The sequence below is a fragment of the Poecilia mexicana genome, unplaced genomic scaffold (assembly GCF_051168715.1).
Source record: "Poecilia mexicana isolate PSO_F unplaced genomic scaffold, ASM5116871v1 scaffold_13, whole genome shotgun sequence".
Classification (NCBI taxonomy): Eukaryota; Metazoa; Chordata; class Actinopteri; order Cyprinodontiformes; family Poeciliidae; genus Poecilia; species Poecilia mexicana.
In genome coordinates, this window is record NW_028263382.1 from 15321177 (window position 1) to 15337524 (window position 16348).

Below are 16348 nucleotides of genomic sequence, written 5' to 3' on the forward strand. Positions count from 1 at the left end.
AAGTTTATTCACTTTATTAGAAACATATTTTAACCAATGATGCACCAGACACAAACCTACAAAGATTTATTGTTTCTACACAAGCTTTGTTCAAATAAATATATTTTCTATCTGCTGAGCCTTTTAGAGATCAATTGAATTAAATTTGAGAACTTATTAAAAGTACTCAACTTTTTTCTAACAATACCTAGTGTTGGTTTCACATGATTTATATTTAATGGCACAGACAATGAACGTTTAGTCATCCATATGACCATTTTTTGGTTTGACCACCTCCATTCTTTTATTGAAATAAAAAAGCTCTCATCTTAAGATTTCTTCAGAGAGTTTCATTCTCTGTGCCTCAAAGAAAACATCTCGTGGGATTTGCTTATACCAGGAATTAATTTTGTGGTTAACTATGTCAAAAGTCTTCTTTAGGTCCAGAAATACAAACATCCATATCTCCTCGGTCCAATTATATGCCATGTTAATGCAGCTTCTTCTACAGCCATCTCAGACACTGATGACAGATTAGATGTTTGAGTTCAGGACAAACAAAAACTCAAATAAATAGGTCACACAGAATGGTCTGATACATGGTTTATTGATTGACAGATATCATAGAGAAGGATACAGCAGGCACAAAATACAGCACTGTGATTGAGCAGTAATATTGCAACTTATATATGTGGTATTATCAGTTTCTGATTACTTCATCCATTCAGATTATTCTCTGTACTCCCTCATTCCCCAACTTTAAAAACGAAAGTTATTTTTTTGCTTTCTTGCTGGCTGGCTTCTAGGGTTACATTTTGTGGAAAAATTTTTTCACTTCTATATAAAAAAGAAAAATATAGTACATTCATTGCACATTTGGAAACGGATTTCTTTGGAGAAGACTATATTAGTATTATTAGCTTATTATTTAAAAGTTCATACAACCTGGCCTACTATTTTACCAGTGTTTAAACACATGCATGTGCCGTAATCTTGGCTTTATAAAGACGGAGGGCGTATATTTGCTAAAGGAATACCTAATGATGCGTTTCGATTACATATTAAATACACTTGGCTAGTTATTGCATTCACATGTGCTATAATCTATATTGCATTATTGCAGCAAGTGGGCCTCCATTGCTATCTCCGTTAATCCCTGCTCTTTGTGCATGTCTACCCAGCGTCCTCCAGGGGGGGCTGTTGCTCCACATCTCATAAAACGTTGGCTGAAGGCGCACACGTAATATTAACACAAATGGGGTGAAAACTACGGACTGTTACTGTTGCTGTTACTAGAAGACAACACATGGCTTTAAAGTGTCCCTCCACCTTTCTTCGACTGCTCCTTGGCGTGTTGAGAGTGCAAAGCTGGATTAGAACCCCGAGTGACACTTTTAGACCTTTTAAGCTCTGAGTGCATCACTATTCTGTCACCGCACCACCAATCACACTAATGACAAACCTGCCTCGGGTGTGCAACATTATAGTTAACTCCGAATTTGGCTCGTGCCACTGGGGTTCGTCACAAACAGTCTGGTTTTAACAGTGCGTGAGCCAAATTAATCCATGCTTCTACTGGACCATCAAAGAAATGAAGAGGAAGTAATGACTTATTCCTAATAAGAGCATTGTTGCTGATAACAGTCAGATAGCATGAACTTAGTCATCAGTTATTGCACTAAATATCTACAAATGACCAACAGGGAAGCTGGTCGTCTCCCCAGAAAAACACAATTCAAACAAAGATTAGAAGAGCAGGGATTTCTAGTATTGTGCATTCAAAATAACATTTGAATGAAAGTGCATGAGCTTGTGAAAGTGCAACTAAGTGAAAAAGTACCCTGTCTTTGTTACAAACAGCATTTACAAGCACACAGACAGGGAAACCAGAGATGGACGCGAACCTGCAGAATCTCCAGACGGCCGCCTCATTCAGCTGAGGAAACCGAGACGGATCCATCCTGGCAATCTAACACGATAAAGCATTACGCACACTTTCTACTGACATCCACATTTAAAGACGCTTCTCTGAGTGCCGTGATGACTGTGTGATTGTAATACACGACTGGAACAGGGAGCAGAAGGGGAAGGAAAGGGGCCTGCCAGTCGGCCTGCTCCCTGGGTGAGCTGCTCATCCTCTGCGAAGCTCCCTGAGCTCTGCTGCCACTTTTCGCAGCTCCGCTTCAATCTCCAGGAGCTCCTGGTGGTAGGAAGGAAAACATATGAATAATCCCTGCAGGAGGTGGGCATAAATGAAGCAAGATCGAAATGTTAAGCTCTCCTTAAAACTCCAGTCTACAACCTTTACAACCTAAAGAGTTATTTCTGCTTTCAGGTCAGAACAAATAAAACCTATTTAGAGCCACAACTGTCACATGACGTTTTTGGGGGGAAAATTTGAAAAACAGCTTATAATTTTAGATAAATATCTACTCCAGTAAATTTGAGGTCGTTTTTAAAGAACCACCAATAGAGTACTGTTAAATATTTCAACATGTTTTCATATTTATGGTGAATGAAAATAAAACACATTTTAATTTAAAGTCAATCTGGTTGTGTGCAGCTAAGTAGCTCATCATGTTAAGATTATTTCTGAGGAAAAAGAAGTCCTGATCTCATATCCAGGTAATTTTTTTTTGTTTTCTTGTTGTAATTCATTGTTAAAATATGTCAAGATTTAGATGTCTAGTAAACCTGTAAAGATGTGTAAAAAGTTAACTTTTAGAGCAAATATCTTCTGAACCTAACATAAGGAACTTGATATGTTCCACTGCTTAGGAGATGCTCAAACCTGTCTAAATGATTGGGTAGATCTGTTGCAAATCTCTGTATACAGATTGGACCCTTTGTAAAATGCCTCAACAATACATTTGTTATGAATATAAAACTAAAACACCTAGAGATCTTATGAAGCATTAAGACACATTTTCAACAATTTTTGAGCATTTTCAGAGTGAAGTTGCTGCTGCGATAAGAAATGAATTTATCTTAAGGCTTTTGCATGTCTAAACTGGGATGTAAATATGTTTGTCCGTGTGTGTAACAGAGTAAAGATGGTTTATATTTATTTTAAGTTTCCGGTTACGTTGGACATTTTGCCTTTGGGATTAGATGAAAAAGAAGAAAAGTTGAACTCCATCATAGTTTGAAAGTGTAACTGATACCATTTGCTCTAACTCACCTCCCCTTCATCTTCTTCATGATCCCCTTCATCCTCACCATCTTCATCCTCATCCTCTCTAACAAACTCTTCCTCCTCCTCGTCATCCTCTCCATTTTCTTCCTCCTCCTCTTCCTCGTACCTCTCCCTCTCAAACTGCCGTGTGGCCTCATCGCTGGCTTTCTCCATCACTCTCTTCTGCAGCGGCTCCTTCAGCTCCGCCGCTTCGCTCGTCTTCTTGACTTTCCCGTCTGATTTTTCCACCTCTCCGCCCTCCTTGTCTTCGTTCTTTTCGTCTGTACCACCCTCGCTCTTCCCGCCTTGCGACTCCTGCTTTTCCTCCTCCTGCACCCGTTTCATCTTTCGGACAAGCTCCTCCAGCTCCTCCTGCTTCTCCTTCCTCTCCCTCTCCTGCTCCGGTTTGCTGCCGTTGCTTTGCTCCCTGAGTAGCTCCTTCAGCTCCTTCTCCACCTTCTCCTTCTCCACCATCAGCTCCACTTCATTCTTCTTCCTTTCTTCCATCTTTTGCTTCTCTAAGTCCTCTGCTCTTTTATCCTCTCCCTCGTTGCTCTGCTTCATCTTCTCCTCCACTTCTTTTCTTGCCTCTGTTTCAGAGCCTTTCTGGTTCTCCTTCGCAGCCTTGTGTCGCTTCGTTTTGAGCTCCTTCAGCAGCTCTTCTAGCTCTTCATCATTCTTCTCCTCTTCACTTTTCTTGGTGATCTCGTCGGCGAGCAACTCCTCAAGCTTTTTGGATGTCTCCTCTTCATTATCGTCAGTCTGTGGCTTCCTCTTGGTCTCTCCATCCTCTGTCTTTTCTCCATCACTTCTCATATCTCTCTCATCCTCCTCATCCCTCTGCTCAAACTCGATCTCGTCATCGGCCAGATTGTACTCGTCCCTCTCCTCCTTCTCCCGCTCTGCAAAAATTGGGAGACAGTGTCAGTTCCATTCTGACTTTAATAAAATCAATGAGAAATAAAATTAGCGCTTCCATGTTTTGCTACATTTATGAGCAGCTGTCAGTGGGAGTCTGTTCTTACCGTCATCAGCTAGCTTCTGCAGCTCCCTGAGAAGACCCTGGTGTCTCTGCACCTCGTTAAGTTCCTCTGCAACAACAGTGGAGCACATGAAGAAGAAGCAGCAGTGCCTTGCAGAGATATTCACACTGCATGAGTCTTTTCATATTTTGTTACACTTTAGCTACAAACCTCATTGCATTGTATTTGAGATTTTTTTTCTAATAAACACAAAGTATTACGTAGTTGGGAAGTAGAACAACAACACTACATGGTTTTCAAAAGATTTTATGAATAAAAACCTGAAAAGTGTGGTGTGCATTTATGTTCAGCCCTCTTTACTCCAACTGGACCAGACATAAAATCCAGTGTTGCAAATTTCATTTAGAATCTGCTGAATTAAGATTTAATCTTAAGGACATTAAATAATATTTTTGTGAAGTGCAGAACTATTTCTTCTGGTCTTCTTTTTTTTTAATGACAAGAAGAAAGTTATTGATCAAAGAAAACAATGTGAAGTTTGCCTCAAGTATAATTTAAAGAGTTTAAATTATATAAACAATAAATTTTTATTTCCTTCCATTTCAGATGTATTCATTATTTTTGCATTGCTAACAAAATCAAAGTAAAACACACCAAAGTTCATGGTTGTAGCAGGCATGTATGGAACAATTAGACTGTTATTGTGCGATACATTTAGATGAGACGAACAAAACTTGACTTCAGTTTTTTTTCCCACTCTACCCAGGTCTTCAGCTGATATTGTGGATATTTAAGAAAATACAACATGTCTCTTCTACCTGCAAGCTGGGATCCACACTCATGGTGCGACCCGTCTTCATTCAGTGTCTCCTGAATTATACATTCAACCTGTTGGCAAAAAACAGAGCAGTTAATGCCTGAAGGAGAAAAGCTGAACAACAATGTAAATACAGAAGGCTTCTTCCTGACCTTTGCATCATTAAGGGGTGAGGTAACTGGTCGGCTTCCCACTGCGAAACCAGAGCAAACAGAGCAGGAACAGAGAACAAGATCGAATGTTAATTACAAGAAATACTAACAATCATTTAGTGATCACAACACCTGACAGCGCCGCAGCTGAGCGACTGCATGTCTTTAATCCTGCATGGGCGGAGCTGTTCCCTCATTAAGGTGAGTGCAGTTACCCCAGTAAAGCAAAACTGCAAAGGCGCTTAACTTTGCGTCCCTCTCGCTCCGAGATGAAGGCGGCTTTAGCTCACAGGAAGTTTTCCCACCAGAGTTAAATCAGTGCCATTAAAGGCACACTAAGCAGCTCCCTCTGTGCCTTTTCTCAAAGGAAGACAATTTAACCAAAACATGAACTTTAATACAAGGTGAAAAGACTCAAACCGCATCCAAGGCTTACATGCTTTGTCCAAAAAAGCCCTACTTTCCTGTAGTCTTTAAAAATGTCTTGATAAAAAGTTTCTCTGCTGCTCCTGAACAAGATTTCTTTTGAGTCTTTCTACTACGACTCAACAATGTGCCCTAAAAGTCCAGAAAAAAATTAATATTCTAACAGATAAACAGTATCAGAAGGTGAAGTCTGATCTGTTGTTAATTTTTAGCTGACAGCACTTTGAAAATCACACTGTTCTTAAAATTTAATTGTATATGTTTCAAATAACTAACTTTTGTATTTAAAAACCACCAGTACCTGCATTTAACCCCTTAATGCCTGAATTTATTTTGAATTATATCAGAATAAGTCACAGTGCAACTAGCACAGGCTGCTTTAGAGGGTGTGATTTAATAGTTTATATTGGTACTTAGTAGCAGCTCTACCCAGTTTTCTGTAGAAAAAAGAGAAATAGCTGCAAAATGATGGACATAATATAGATAATTTGCAAGCAACCTCAAGATTACAGCTGGTGGCTCCCTGTTGAAAGCAAATTATCGTAATATCTTTGTTTTCCCAAAAACATTGTAAAAATATTTTGTTCTGGCGAAACCAGAACAAAATAGGCCGGCTAAGCATGGCCGCCTATGCCATGCTTAGCCAGCCCATGGCATAGGCAAACTAGGTCGCTGCGAAGATCCTCAAGGCCAGAAGATGACCCATGAGAATGCTAAACGTCTCAAAAAGTCCACAGATGTCAAAAGTTTCAATTTATAATTATGAAGCAGGAGCTTGCATTTAAATTGGTTTTAAGGTGCATGAAAAGCAGATTTAAAGAATTTAGCATTTCTGTGTGTATTTAGGACTTTAACGTAAACCTACAGGGGAAAGTATTTACTTTATTGACAGATTTATTTGCCTTCCTTATTTCATCTGGTATGTTTACTGCTTGTTTATGTGCTGGATTTACATCTAATGTACATTTTTACTGAATATTAATCAATCAGTACATGTTTACCAGTAAACTCACTCACCTTCTCAAAACAAATAAAGCTTAAAGTGTTCAAAAGGGATATAAGTGGTCGAGCGGTGGCTAATGGGTTTAACCGGAAAAGGGGCCCCAAATCTGCTTGGGGAATATAAAATCTCAGGGTGTTCCTATTTGTTTTAATCACAAATAAGTTAAATAGATTAATCCCATTTTAATATGTCTGTTTATGTGTTTTCAGTTTTGCTTTCTTCATAAAATCCCGTAATTTTGAATAAAAGTATTAATTAAACGCGATGTAAATGAACGTAAGCTCGCTTCAGGCTCATTTTGTGGCTTATATTTTAACATGTTGTTTAATTAGCGCACTTCAAAGGTGGACAGCTAAGGCGCTGGCACGTGTTGCTACAGCACGCGCACCTGTGCGGGGTTTTAATTGGCTCTTTAAATGTGCGGGTGAGCTTAGGTGACTGCGTTTTATCTATTTAATGTTAACATCCCAGTCCAGCGACACACACTGAAACAGAAGGTTAGACGTGTTCATACCGGGTTATGTAACGTCGCTCGTTAAGCGCATTAACTCTAAACCCTCCAGGGTTTTCGTCAATAGGTGAGAGAACCTGTTTTCTTCTCGTTCAATAAACAACATTTCTCTGTTTGTAGCCCTGTCGGCAACAGCTGAGCTGATGCAGCACTGCAGCAGAGCGAGAAACGGGAGGCTTTCATCCATTGAGACATCAGCCCATACCCGCCTTTTCCAGCCTCACCGCCTCCTCACGCAGAGATGTACATAAACACGGAGCAGCTTGTAAATGTGATGGTCGCCTACCTCCGACAGCAGCCCAGAGAAAAATCGCGGTTATCAGAATTCCCATAGGATCCGTGAGAGGAGTATCCTGCAGGAGATAACCTTGAAAATGCTGGGCTGGCTCTTCCTCCCACACCCGCTGAGTGTGAGGTGGAGCCGAGCAGCGGTGTGTGTGTGTATCAGGTGACCGAGCCCTGATCAGAGCCCAGCACTGCTGCCAGAAAGTCAAGTGTTGCTCTGCTGTCAGGGTCTTAACAGTAGACCTACACATTAAAATAAAATAAAAATCTCATACAATTCAATGACCAGACAAGCACATCTTCACCCTGTTGGCTCTTCTTATATTCTGCACACACTATAAAATAAATCACTACAGTATTGGTCTGGAAATATGACCAATTTCTCTTTCGTTATTTAGACTAGTTCATCTCTGGAAAAGATTTGTCAAAAGTCTTTAATTTTACACATTACTGTAAATGTTTTAGACAACTAAAATGTCCTACAACAATGTTATTGAAGCATTTTTTTTTACTTGCACTTTGCTGTTGGTCAGAGTTTCTTGGAATTCGTTTGTCAAGACTTTGTGTTCCTCTGTGGTGTTAATATGAGGTGGCATAAAGGCCCATTTATCTCACCTACAGAGCAAGATGATGCAAAAAAAAAAAAAAAAGCAAATATTTGGAGGTTTTCTGGGCAGATCCGACTTTTGGGAAGGATGCAGCACTCGCTGGAGGGATAATATCCCACCTGGACTGGGAACACCTTGGGAAACTCCAGGATGAGGGACATCTGGGTCTCCATATTGGATTTATGCCAATGCAACCCAATTTTTTGAAAAACAGAAAACCATGAAGGCCAACCAATGGCTTTTTCTTCACTTATCTCTTGACAGTGACCAACCATCAGGGTTATATTAAGATGTATTATTCTAAAAGCCAACTAAACTTCTTCTCTTCAGAAAGAAATATAAACAATTCACCATACCCGTGTGATTTATTTCATTTTATTAAAAAGGACATACAGCATTTCCACTTTTAATAATTCAGCAGCACTGCTCTGTTTCACCAGAAAGACGATGTGTTCAAGTTTTTCTCTCCGTTTGAGTGGAGAAGCGTCGACTGGTTGGGTTTTCATCTGGCATTAGGACCAGGCCTGGGTGGCCGACTGTGCTGGTTGGGTCCAATATATTTCAGAGGAGCGTACTTTGGCCGCTCTATTACTTCCAGACCCAGATAAGGCTGCAGGGCTTGAGGAACACGCACGGTTCTATCCTGAAGACATACAGTCACCAAGTCAGTTACCAAAAAACTGAAGATGGAGGAAAAGATTTGCATGGACAGGACAAAAAATGAGAGTTTGTACAGAACACTATTTTCATAAGCTGTAAACATACTGCACAAAAAAAGTGTTCACATGCTTTGAATACTGTTGCATTCTGTTACAACTACAAAATGTAGTTAATTAGGAATTAATTAGCACAAATTTGTGCAGGATTATGACAGAGCAAATTGATGCAAGGTTTTAGTGTAGTGGGCACCTTTTTATTTAGTAATATTTTTCCTGTATGGAGAAGCAGATCTCTTTTAAAGTTTTTCACATCAGTGATTACTAATGCCAATAGCTTTCTAAATTGATAAACGTTAATATGAAATGTTTTATTTCTCATCTGTTTTTACACTTTCACAAAAGCTTTTTCATACTTAAACCTTGAGACTAAGTAATATTTGAAATGTATTACATTTTAAGAAAAAAATGTTTTATCACCATTTTTCTTTCATATATTTTTCTATTGGCTTACGTACAGAACAGGGCAATTTTTTTATTAAATTACTCAAGTGTACTGTATGACTTAGTCATTTTAGTCATTTTTATCATGTAAGCGGTTTCTGCCTTACTTTGGTCTGATGAGTCTCCAGGATGGAAATAATCATTCGAGGAATTGCACACGCTGTAGCGTTCACCTGGGTTGAAGAGAAATAGTAGTCTGTAGATTTATGGTGTAATGTGGAGCAGCAGGCGCACACAGCAGTGGTCTGCAGCCTTACCGTGTGGGCGTACTGCAGACTGCCGTCCTCCCTCTCATACAGGATGTTGAGGCGTCTGCTCTGATAGTCCGTGCAGTTGGACGCGCTGGAAACCTGATACACAGGAGAGAGCTCTTCAGAAATCAACCTGATCAGTCGTTCAGAGCAACAGCTGCTTATTTTTAACTCAGCAGATGTGATTAAAGATGTCTGACGTATCTGGACTGTTGAGGGACAGTAATGAGGCTGACCTCTCCGTAGCTGTTCCTCCCTGGCATCCACGCTTCGATGTCATACTTCCTGTAGGCGGGAAGGCCTAGCTCCTCAGTGGGCATGTCCAGCACTCTGAAACCAAACCAATGACAGCAATATCAACAAAAGTACTCATGACTCAAATAGATGTCTACAACAACACTGAGATGAATTATCAACAAGTCAAATCAACGTAGAGAGTAAACTTGCAAGCTTTAGCCTAGCGCTAGCAAAAAAATGCTCTGCATTAAAATATCACCGGCAGGAGCAAAATGTGAGATTAATGTCTCATCCACTCAATTACATCTTTAAAAACAGATGATAAATCTATGACAGCTTTAGTCACATTATTAGACACTGACAAAATGTTAAATCTAATAAATAATAAAAATTCTGATTGGGACATTCCAACTTTTAACCTTAAATAACTTAATGTGGATCATCAGTAAAATCTGTTATTTATTAATCCAGTTAATTGCAGTGAAGCTAGAATGGATTTAGTATGTTTTCTAACATATTTAGATGATTTTTATTTCAGGTAAGGCTCCAAAAGAACTAAATTTGAAAAGTTCAACATTTTTGTTGCATTTTATTTGTGATCTCAGATCATCTCTGATGCTGCACAGTTGTTTGTTTCCTCACCGGTAGTGAAGCTCCAGCGCAGAAAACATCTCCTTCTGCAAGGAGACATATTCCTCCAACAGCTGTGAGCTCTCCTGTCCCGTCTCATTAGCCGTCACTCCAAACATCTCAACCTGAAGTACAACACGAGGGAACTGTAACAGAGCTTCTCAGCTTAATAAAATTAATTTGTTTCAATTGGATTTTTCCCTCTCAGGATCATTTAAAATCTTCCCCCAGGTAAGACCTCCTTTGTGTTTGACCTTATTGAAGTGGTGAACTCTGTAAAGTCCCCACGCCTCTCTGCCGGTGTCCGTCTCGGCCCTGTAGCAGGTACTGCTGCACACCGTCCTGCAGTGAGAGACGACACGCTGCCACGGTTACAGATAGGAGTCGCTCCATCTGAAGGATGAAGGAGTGAGGAGAGCTTCTAACCTGACTGGCAGGTCCTTCCAGTTTACTGCATGATCCATGAAATAACCTGTGGGAATACACATAAAAATGAAGCACACAACACTGATTTATGCACAAACCTTCTTCTAGCAGTAATGGGAATGCAAATGTTCAGTATTTATTAGCGGCTTTGCTTTAAAGAGCTATAATGTTTATTCGATAGCATGAGGAACAGAGGTGTGTGTGTGTGTAGTGACAATGTAAAGGAGAGCAAAGCCTCACCTGCCACCCCGACCTCACCTGTCCCAGCCAGGTTGAGGTCTGGGAAACGTGCCGGGTCCAGGGAATAGACCTGAGAGAGGTGGGCGTTCGGCTGCATCCCACAACCCTCCTGGGGAGGAAGACAGGAGAGGATAGGAGACATTACTGAAATCCTGGACAGAAAACCAAAGCAGGCAGGACAAAAAAACAAAACAAAACCAAATATTTTAGAGGCAAAGTTTCAAACATTCTGTTCTTGATTACAGAAAAAAGATGGCAAGATGGACTAATCAGGATGTCTTGAACATAAACATGTGACAATTAACCATTAATAGCAGTTTTTTTTTAATTTTTATTATTGTTTACAAAATTCAAACCAGGTGAAACTAAAACTAGGCCACATGAAGAGTTCTGGGTAGAACACACTTAACTTCTTAATTCTGCAGATGCAAAATGTGTAAATGTAAAATTTAATGACTTGTTTTTCAGCTGCTCTTTATACAAACTAATCCAAAGTTTACGTGTATAAATCAAAATAAAGCACAAGCCGACTCGAAATCTTTCAAGTAAAAAAACAAGACTATAAAAGTACTTTGAGTAATTTGTAATTGACTTAAATAACATGAGGAAATAATGAAACAGTTTGCAGAACAAGTCACATGACTGACAGGTAGAAAGTTGCCGCAGCCAAGACAGTGGCTGTTTTGCTGCGAACAGTCTTGAAAAACTGGTAGGAAAAACTCAGATTCATTAAGTTCACAAAATAAAGTGTTCAGCCTGTGAAACTGTTTCCAAACCCTGCAAACAAAAATAGATTAAGACTTAAAAAAAATGGCTTCATACGACTAGCTGGAGCTCAATCTGACAAGCATTTAATTTAAGCCCGTACTGCTGGCATTCAGTAAGATTTTACTACTGTAGCTGACATATGTGATACTCACAAACACCACCGCCTTCAGCATGTCCGGCACAACCATGGGAACGAAGCCCTACAGCAGAGGAAAAAAACTCAGCTGTCACTGCTTTTTCTGTCCGAGGACAATGACTTTACTTGTTTCGCATCGATTGCAGAAGATTTCTCCAAACCATAATCGTACCCGTCGCTGCAAAGTGTCCAGAGCAAAGTTCTGGAGTGCGATTTGAAGTTTGGCTCCCGCTCCTCTCAAATAGTAGGACCGGTGACCGGAGACGTGAGACAAATGCCTGCAGCAGACGACAGACAGACTATGAACACTCTCACTTGTGCTACACAAGTATTGAGCACATTGGGTGAATTTCAGCCTACCTCTGCCTGATGAGGCCCAACGCCTCACCGAGCTCTACGTGGCCTCGAGGCTTGAAGTCAAATTCTGCAAACAAAGCAAGACCGTTTTCTTTGGTAAGCATAACGATAAAGCCTTTAAAGCCATTTTTTAATTTACCATTAACATCACTCACCTGCTTTCCTTCCAACCAACTCCACCACCCTAGCCTGGCTCTCATCTCCAACCGGCTTAAAAAAAAAAAAAAAAGACGAAAAGGGAAACTTCACTTCCACAACTTCTGCTGCACACCAAAACCTCATTAGAAACGCTTGGGATTAGTTCGTTAAGTTCTCACCACATCAGGGTGTGTGTTGTTGGGCAGTCGGAGCGCTTGGCTGTAGTGCTCCTGGTCCAGTTCGGCATCTCTAAGGTAGAGCTGGTTCAGTCTGTTGCGGACGTCGCGGCCCTTCTGCAGGGCCTGGGTGTACTCTGGAAGCTGCAGCAGAAACAACTCAGTCAGACATAAAAGATGCAATACATTCAACCTCACTGGGTCATTTGGAGTAACCAAAAGAGAAACTGGGTCCTGAGGTTGCACTTACATTAGCGAGGACGTCCTTGTCTTTTTGCTTCTGTAGAAATAATTATAAGAATATTTAGAAACAGGCACATTCTGCAGATTTTTCATCTAACTACTTAAGCATATTTTATATTGGATAGTAAAAACTACATAATAAGAGATTTATTATTATTATTGTTATTGAACTAGCTGAAGCTAAAACTATGCCACTTCAGGACCTCTGTACAGAACATATTTACACCCAAAAAAGGTTATTAATTTTAATGTATATTCTTTGTAAACTTTTGACTTAATTGTTGGTCTGACAGAGTTGTTCTTTCAGCAAATTGTATATTTTAGAATCTATATATTAAAGTTAGCGATTAATCGATTGCTTAATTAGTTGACAATTATTTCAATAATCAATTCATCACGATTAATCCGATTGAGTGTCTTTTCCATAAACTTGTCATTTCTTTGCTTTATCTTGTCGCATCAAGTCAAGCTGAATCAGATCAGAGCATATACAGGTGCTGGTCATAAAATTAGAATATTGTGATAAAGTTCATTATTTTCCATAATGTCATGATAAAAATTAAATTGTCATATATTTTAGATTCATTGCACACCAACTGAAATATTTCAGGTCTTTTATTGTTTTAATTTTGATGATTTTGGCAAACAGCTCATGAAAACCCAAAATCCCTGTCTCAAAAAATTAGAATATTATGAAAAGGTTCTCTGAACGAGCAATAAAAATAATCATCTGAATCAACAAAGTAACTCTAAACACCTGAAAAAGATTCCTGAGGCCTTTAAAAACTCCCAGCCTGGTTCATTACTCAAAACCGCAATCATGGGTCAGACTGCTGACCTGACTGCTGTCCAGAAGGCCATCACTGACATCCTCAAGCAAGAGGGTGAGAAACAGAAATTTCTGAACGAATCGGCTGTTTGCAGAGTGTTATATCAAGGCACCTCAGTGGGAAGTCAGTAGGAAGGAAAAAGTGTGGCAGAAAACGCTACACAACGAGAAGAGGTGACCGGACCCTGAGGAAGATTGTGGAGAAGGGCCGATTCCAGACCAAATTAAATTTTCATCTCCATAAAACTTTTCAGCAGATGGAAGCATGAAGTGCTCCAAAATCTTCTGATAGCTGCTGCATTGATCCTGCCCTTGATAAAACCCAGTGGACCAACACCAGCAGCTGACATGGCACCCAGACCATCACTGACTGTGGGTACTTGACACTGGACTTCTGGCATTTTGGCATTTCCTTCTCCCCAGTCTTCCTCCAGAGTCTGGCACTTTGATTTCCGAATGACATGCAAAGTTTGCTTTCATCCGAAAAAAGTACTTTGGACCACTGAACAACAGTGGTCCAAAGTGCTGCTTCTCTGTAGCCCAGGTCAGGCGCTTCTGCCGCTGTTTCTGGTTCAAAAGTGGCTTGACCTTTGACCTGGGGAATGCGGCACCTGTAGCTCATTTCCTGCACACGCCTGTGCACAGTGGCTCTGGATGTTTCTACTCCAGACTCAGTCCACTGCTTCCCCCAAGGTCTGGAATCGGCCCTTCTCCACAATCTTCCTCAGGGTCCGGTCACCTCTTCTCGTTGTGTAGCGTTTTCTGCCACACTTTTTCCTTCCTACTGACTTCCCACTGAGGTGCCTTGATATAACACTCTGCAAACAGCCGATTCGTTCAGAAATTTCTTTCTGTTTCTCACCCTCTTGCTTGAGGATGTCAGTGATGGCCTTCTGGACAGCAGTCAGGTCAGCAGTCTGACCCATGATTGCGGTTTTGAGTAATGAACCAGGCTGGGAGCTTTTAAAGGCCTCAGGAATCTTTTTCAGGTGTTTAGAGTTACTTTGTTGATTCAGATGATTATTTTTATTGCTCGTTCAGAGAACCTTTTCATAATATTCTAATTTTTTGAGACAGGGATTTTGGGTTTTCATGAGCTGTTTGCCAAAATCATCAAAATTAAAACAATAAAAGACCTGAAATATTTCAGTTGGTGTGCAATGAATCTAAAATATATGACAATTTAATTTTTATCATGACATTATGGAAAATAATGAACTTTATCACAATATTCTAATTTTATGACCAGCACCTGTATAAATGAAGATTTGTGGATTCAATTTCTAACTGGTGAAAAATAAACCTCACCACAAGAGTTCTGACTGTCTCACTGATGCGTAATTTCTCCTTTTCCAGCTTAGAGATTTCTGTCCTCACAGCTTGGAGCTCCTGCCACACACTCACCTGAAGCAATACAAATACGAGGGGGAAGGTAAGTCAGTGTCATTTAAACAAAGCTACTTGCTGCATAGAAGACATTGTGACAGTTTAAATGCCTTACAATTTTCCTGACATCGTCGCCTCGAAGGTCGCCCTTCCTGTTCTCCACATTAGCAATGACTTTGTCGGTCTCCTCACACACCGCTCCCATGTCCAGCTCGGGCTTGTCGCTGTAGCCTTCCAGGACATGCTCGTACAGACTGCTGCGGACCCCATGCCGGAGGCGATGCGGGACAACACCGCAGCCCCTCCGCCTGGAAAACAACTGTCTGCCTATAGGTTGTAACACTGTCAGAGTGACGACTCTAACTCTTGCAACCAAACTGATGCAGGTCGCCATGTTTCTCATGCAGAGCATGCTGGATTCAAGGAACCCCGGAATATTTAGCTTCATTCACATCAGTTGAGACTCCCGCTGAACGTTTTAGCACTTATGTGATTGAGTTCGTATAGGATGTAGAAAAGTGGGATGAATTAAAATTCAAACTTTACATTGCTTTCTTTATTTTATTTATATATTAGAGAGCATTGCAGTTTAGCATTAATTGTCATTCAAAAACCTATGAAAAATGCGCTAAATAAATAACTTAATAAATAAAAGACAAAAAAAATAAAGAACAAAACAGGAGCCAAGGGTTTTCACATGGAAAATTTCTGATCACACATAAGCTGGACATAAAAGCTTACACCTGGTTTATACAGGTCTAAGAAATCTGCCTTTATGCAAAATGATCAAATATATATATTTCTACTTCTTTAAGTTTAGGTGATGACATTAATATTTTTAATTGTTGCCATTTTAATGCATGTGAGCTCGGTATTTAAAATTTTCTATCCTGCTACTTTTAGCTGTGACATCATGGGTTGAATAAAAGCATCTAATCTTGCTTTATCTTGGAGTGCAGCGGGTGTTACAATGGGAGAAATATGTATGCTTCACTTTTCCAGTGATTTATGTTTGTTTGATTTTTGTTATGGTTTGGTTTATTAAATAAATATATGATCATTTAAATGTTCACTCTTTTGTTGTTGTCTTTTTACCATGAAGATAGACAGTGTAGTTTTATGAAATTGTGCTTCATATGTGTATTATATATATATATATATATATATATATATGTTTCTGGTTTCTTATGTTAACCTGTAATTGCCAGAGCATTCATAGACCAGTATGGATCTCTCTATTTATTTATTTTTTTTCTGTTTTATTGACCTGACTGAAACTGTTCGGTATCTACCTTGAATGCCCCACGGATGCGGAAATCAGGTGGGAAACAAATATTGTGAAAAAAAAATTAAAAACAAGAAAATTATTTTATTTTTTTTATTTCTCATCAACTACAGTAAAGAAAAAATAAAAATAAACAAGAAAAAATAA

At 39.7% G+C, this 16348-nt stretch overlaps 2 protein-coding genes across 2 annotated transcripts; both read right to left on the reverse strand.

Moving 5' to 3' along the window:
* Positions 1–567: 567 nt before the first annotated feature.
* LOC106914189 (uncharacterized) lies at positions 568–8196 on the reverse strand. Its single transcript, XM_014980817.2, has 6 exons — positions 7333–8196; positions 5107–5147; positions 4956–5025; positions 4180–4245; positions 3161–4056; positions 568–2179 (listed from the first exon to the last, which is right to left on the reverse strand). Exons 1-6 carry the CDS (start codon positions 7580–7582, stop codon positions 2111–2113), a joined length of 1392 nt encoding a protein of 463 aa, XP_014836303.2. The 5' UTR covers positions 7583–8196; the 3' UTR covers positions 568–2110.
* Positions 8197–8298: 102 nt separating this feature from the next.
* sars2 (seryl-tRNA synthetase 2, mitochondrial) lies at positions 8299–15364 on the reverse strand. Its single transcript, XM_014980816.2, has 16 exons — positions 15032–15364; positions 14839–14934; positions 12709–12738; positions 12462–12602; positions 12300–12354; positions 12148–12211; positions 11960–12065; positions 11804–11851; positions 10884–10992; positions 10644–10689; positions 10472–10559; positions 10230–10342; positions 9587–9680; positions 9357–9449; positions 9207–9272; positions 8299–8582 (listed from the first exon to the last, which is right to left on the reverse strand). Exons 1-16 carry the CDS (start codon positions 15362–15364, stop codon positions 8442–8444), a joined length of 1623 nt encoding a protein of 540 aa, XP_014836302.2. The 3' UTR covers positions 8299–8441.
* Positions 15365–16348: the final 984 nt, after the last annotated feature.

Excerpts from the sequence above, each read along its gene's own strand:
- LOC106914189 (XM_014980817.2), bottom strand. The coding sequence starts at position 7,582 with ATGTGTAGGTCTACTGTTAAGACCCTGACAGCAGAGCAACACTTGACT. Across the intron at positions 5,026-5,106 it reads CACCCCTTAATGATGCAAAG|GTTGAATGTATAATTCAGGA; the intron begins GTCAGGAAGAAG and ends TTTTGCCAACAG. Across the intron at positions 2,180-3,160 it reads ATGAAGAAGATGAAGGGGAG|GAGCTCCTGGAGATTGAAGC; the intron begins GTGAGTTAGAGC and ends TCCTACCACCAG.
- sars2 (XM_014980816.2), bottom strand. The coding sequence starts at position 15,364 with ATGAAGCTAAATATTCCGGGGTTCCTTGAATCCAGCATGCTCTGCATG. Across the intron at positions 10,690-10,883 it reads AGGTGAGGTCGGGGTGGCAG|GTTATTTCATGGATCATGCA; the intron begins GTGAGGCTTTGC and ends GTATTCCCACAG. Across the intron at positions 8,583-9,206 it reads TGGAGACTCATCAGACCAAA|GATAGAACCGTGCGTGTTCC; the intron begins GTAAGGCAGAAA and ends GTATGTCTTCAG.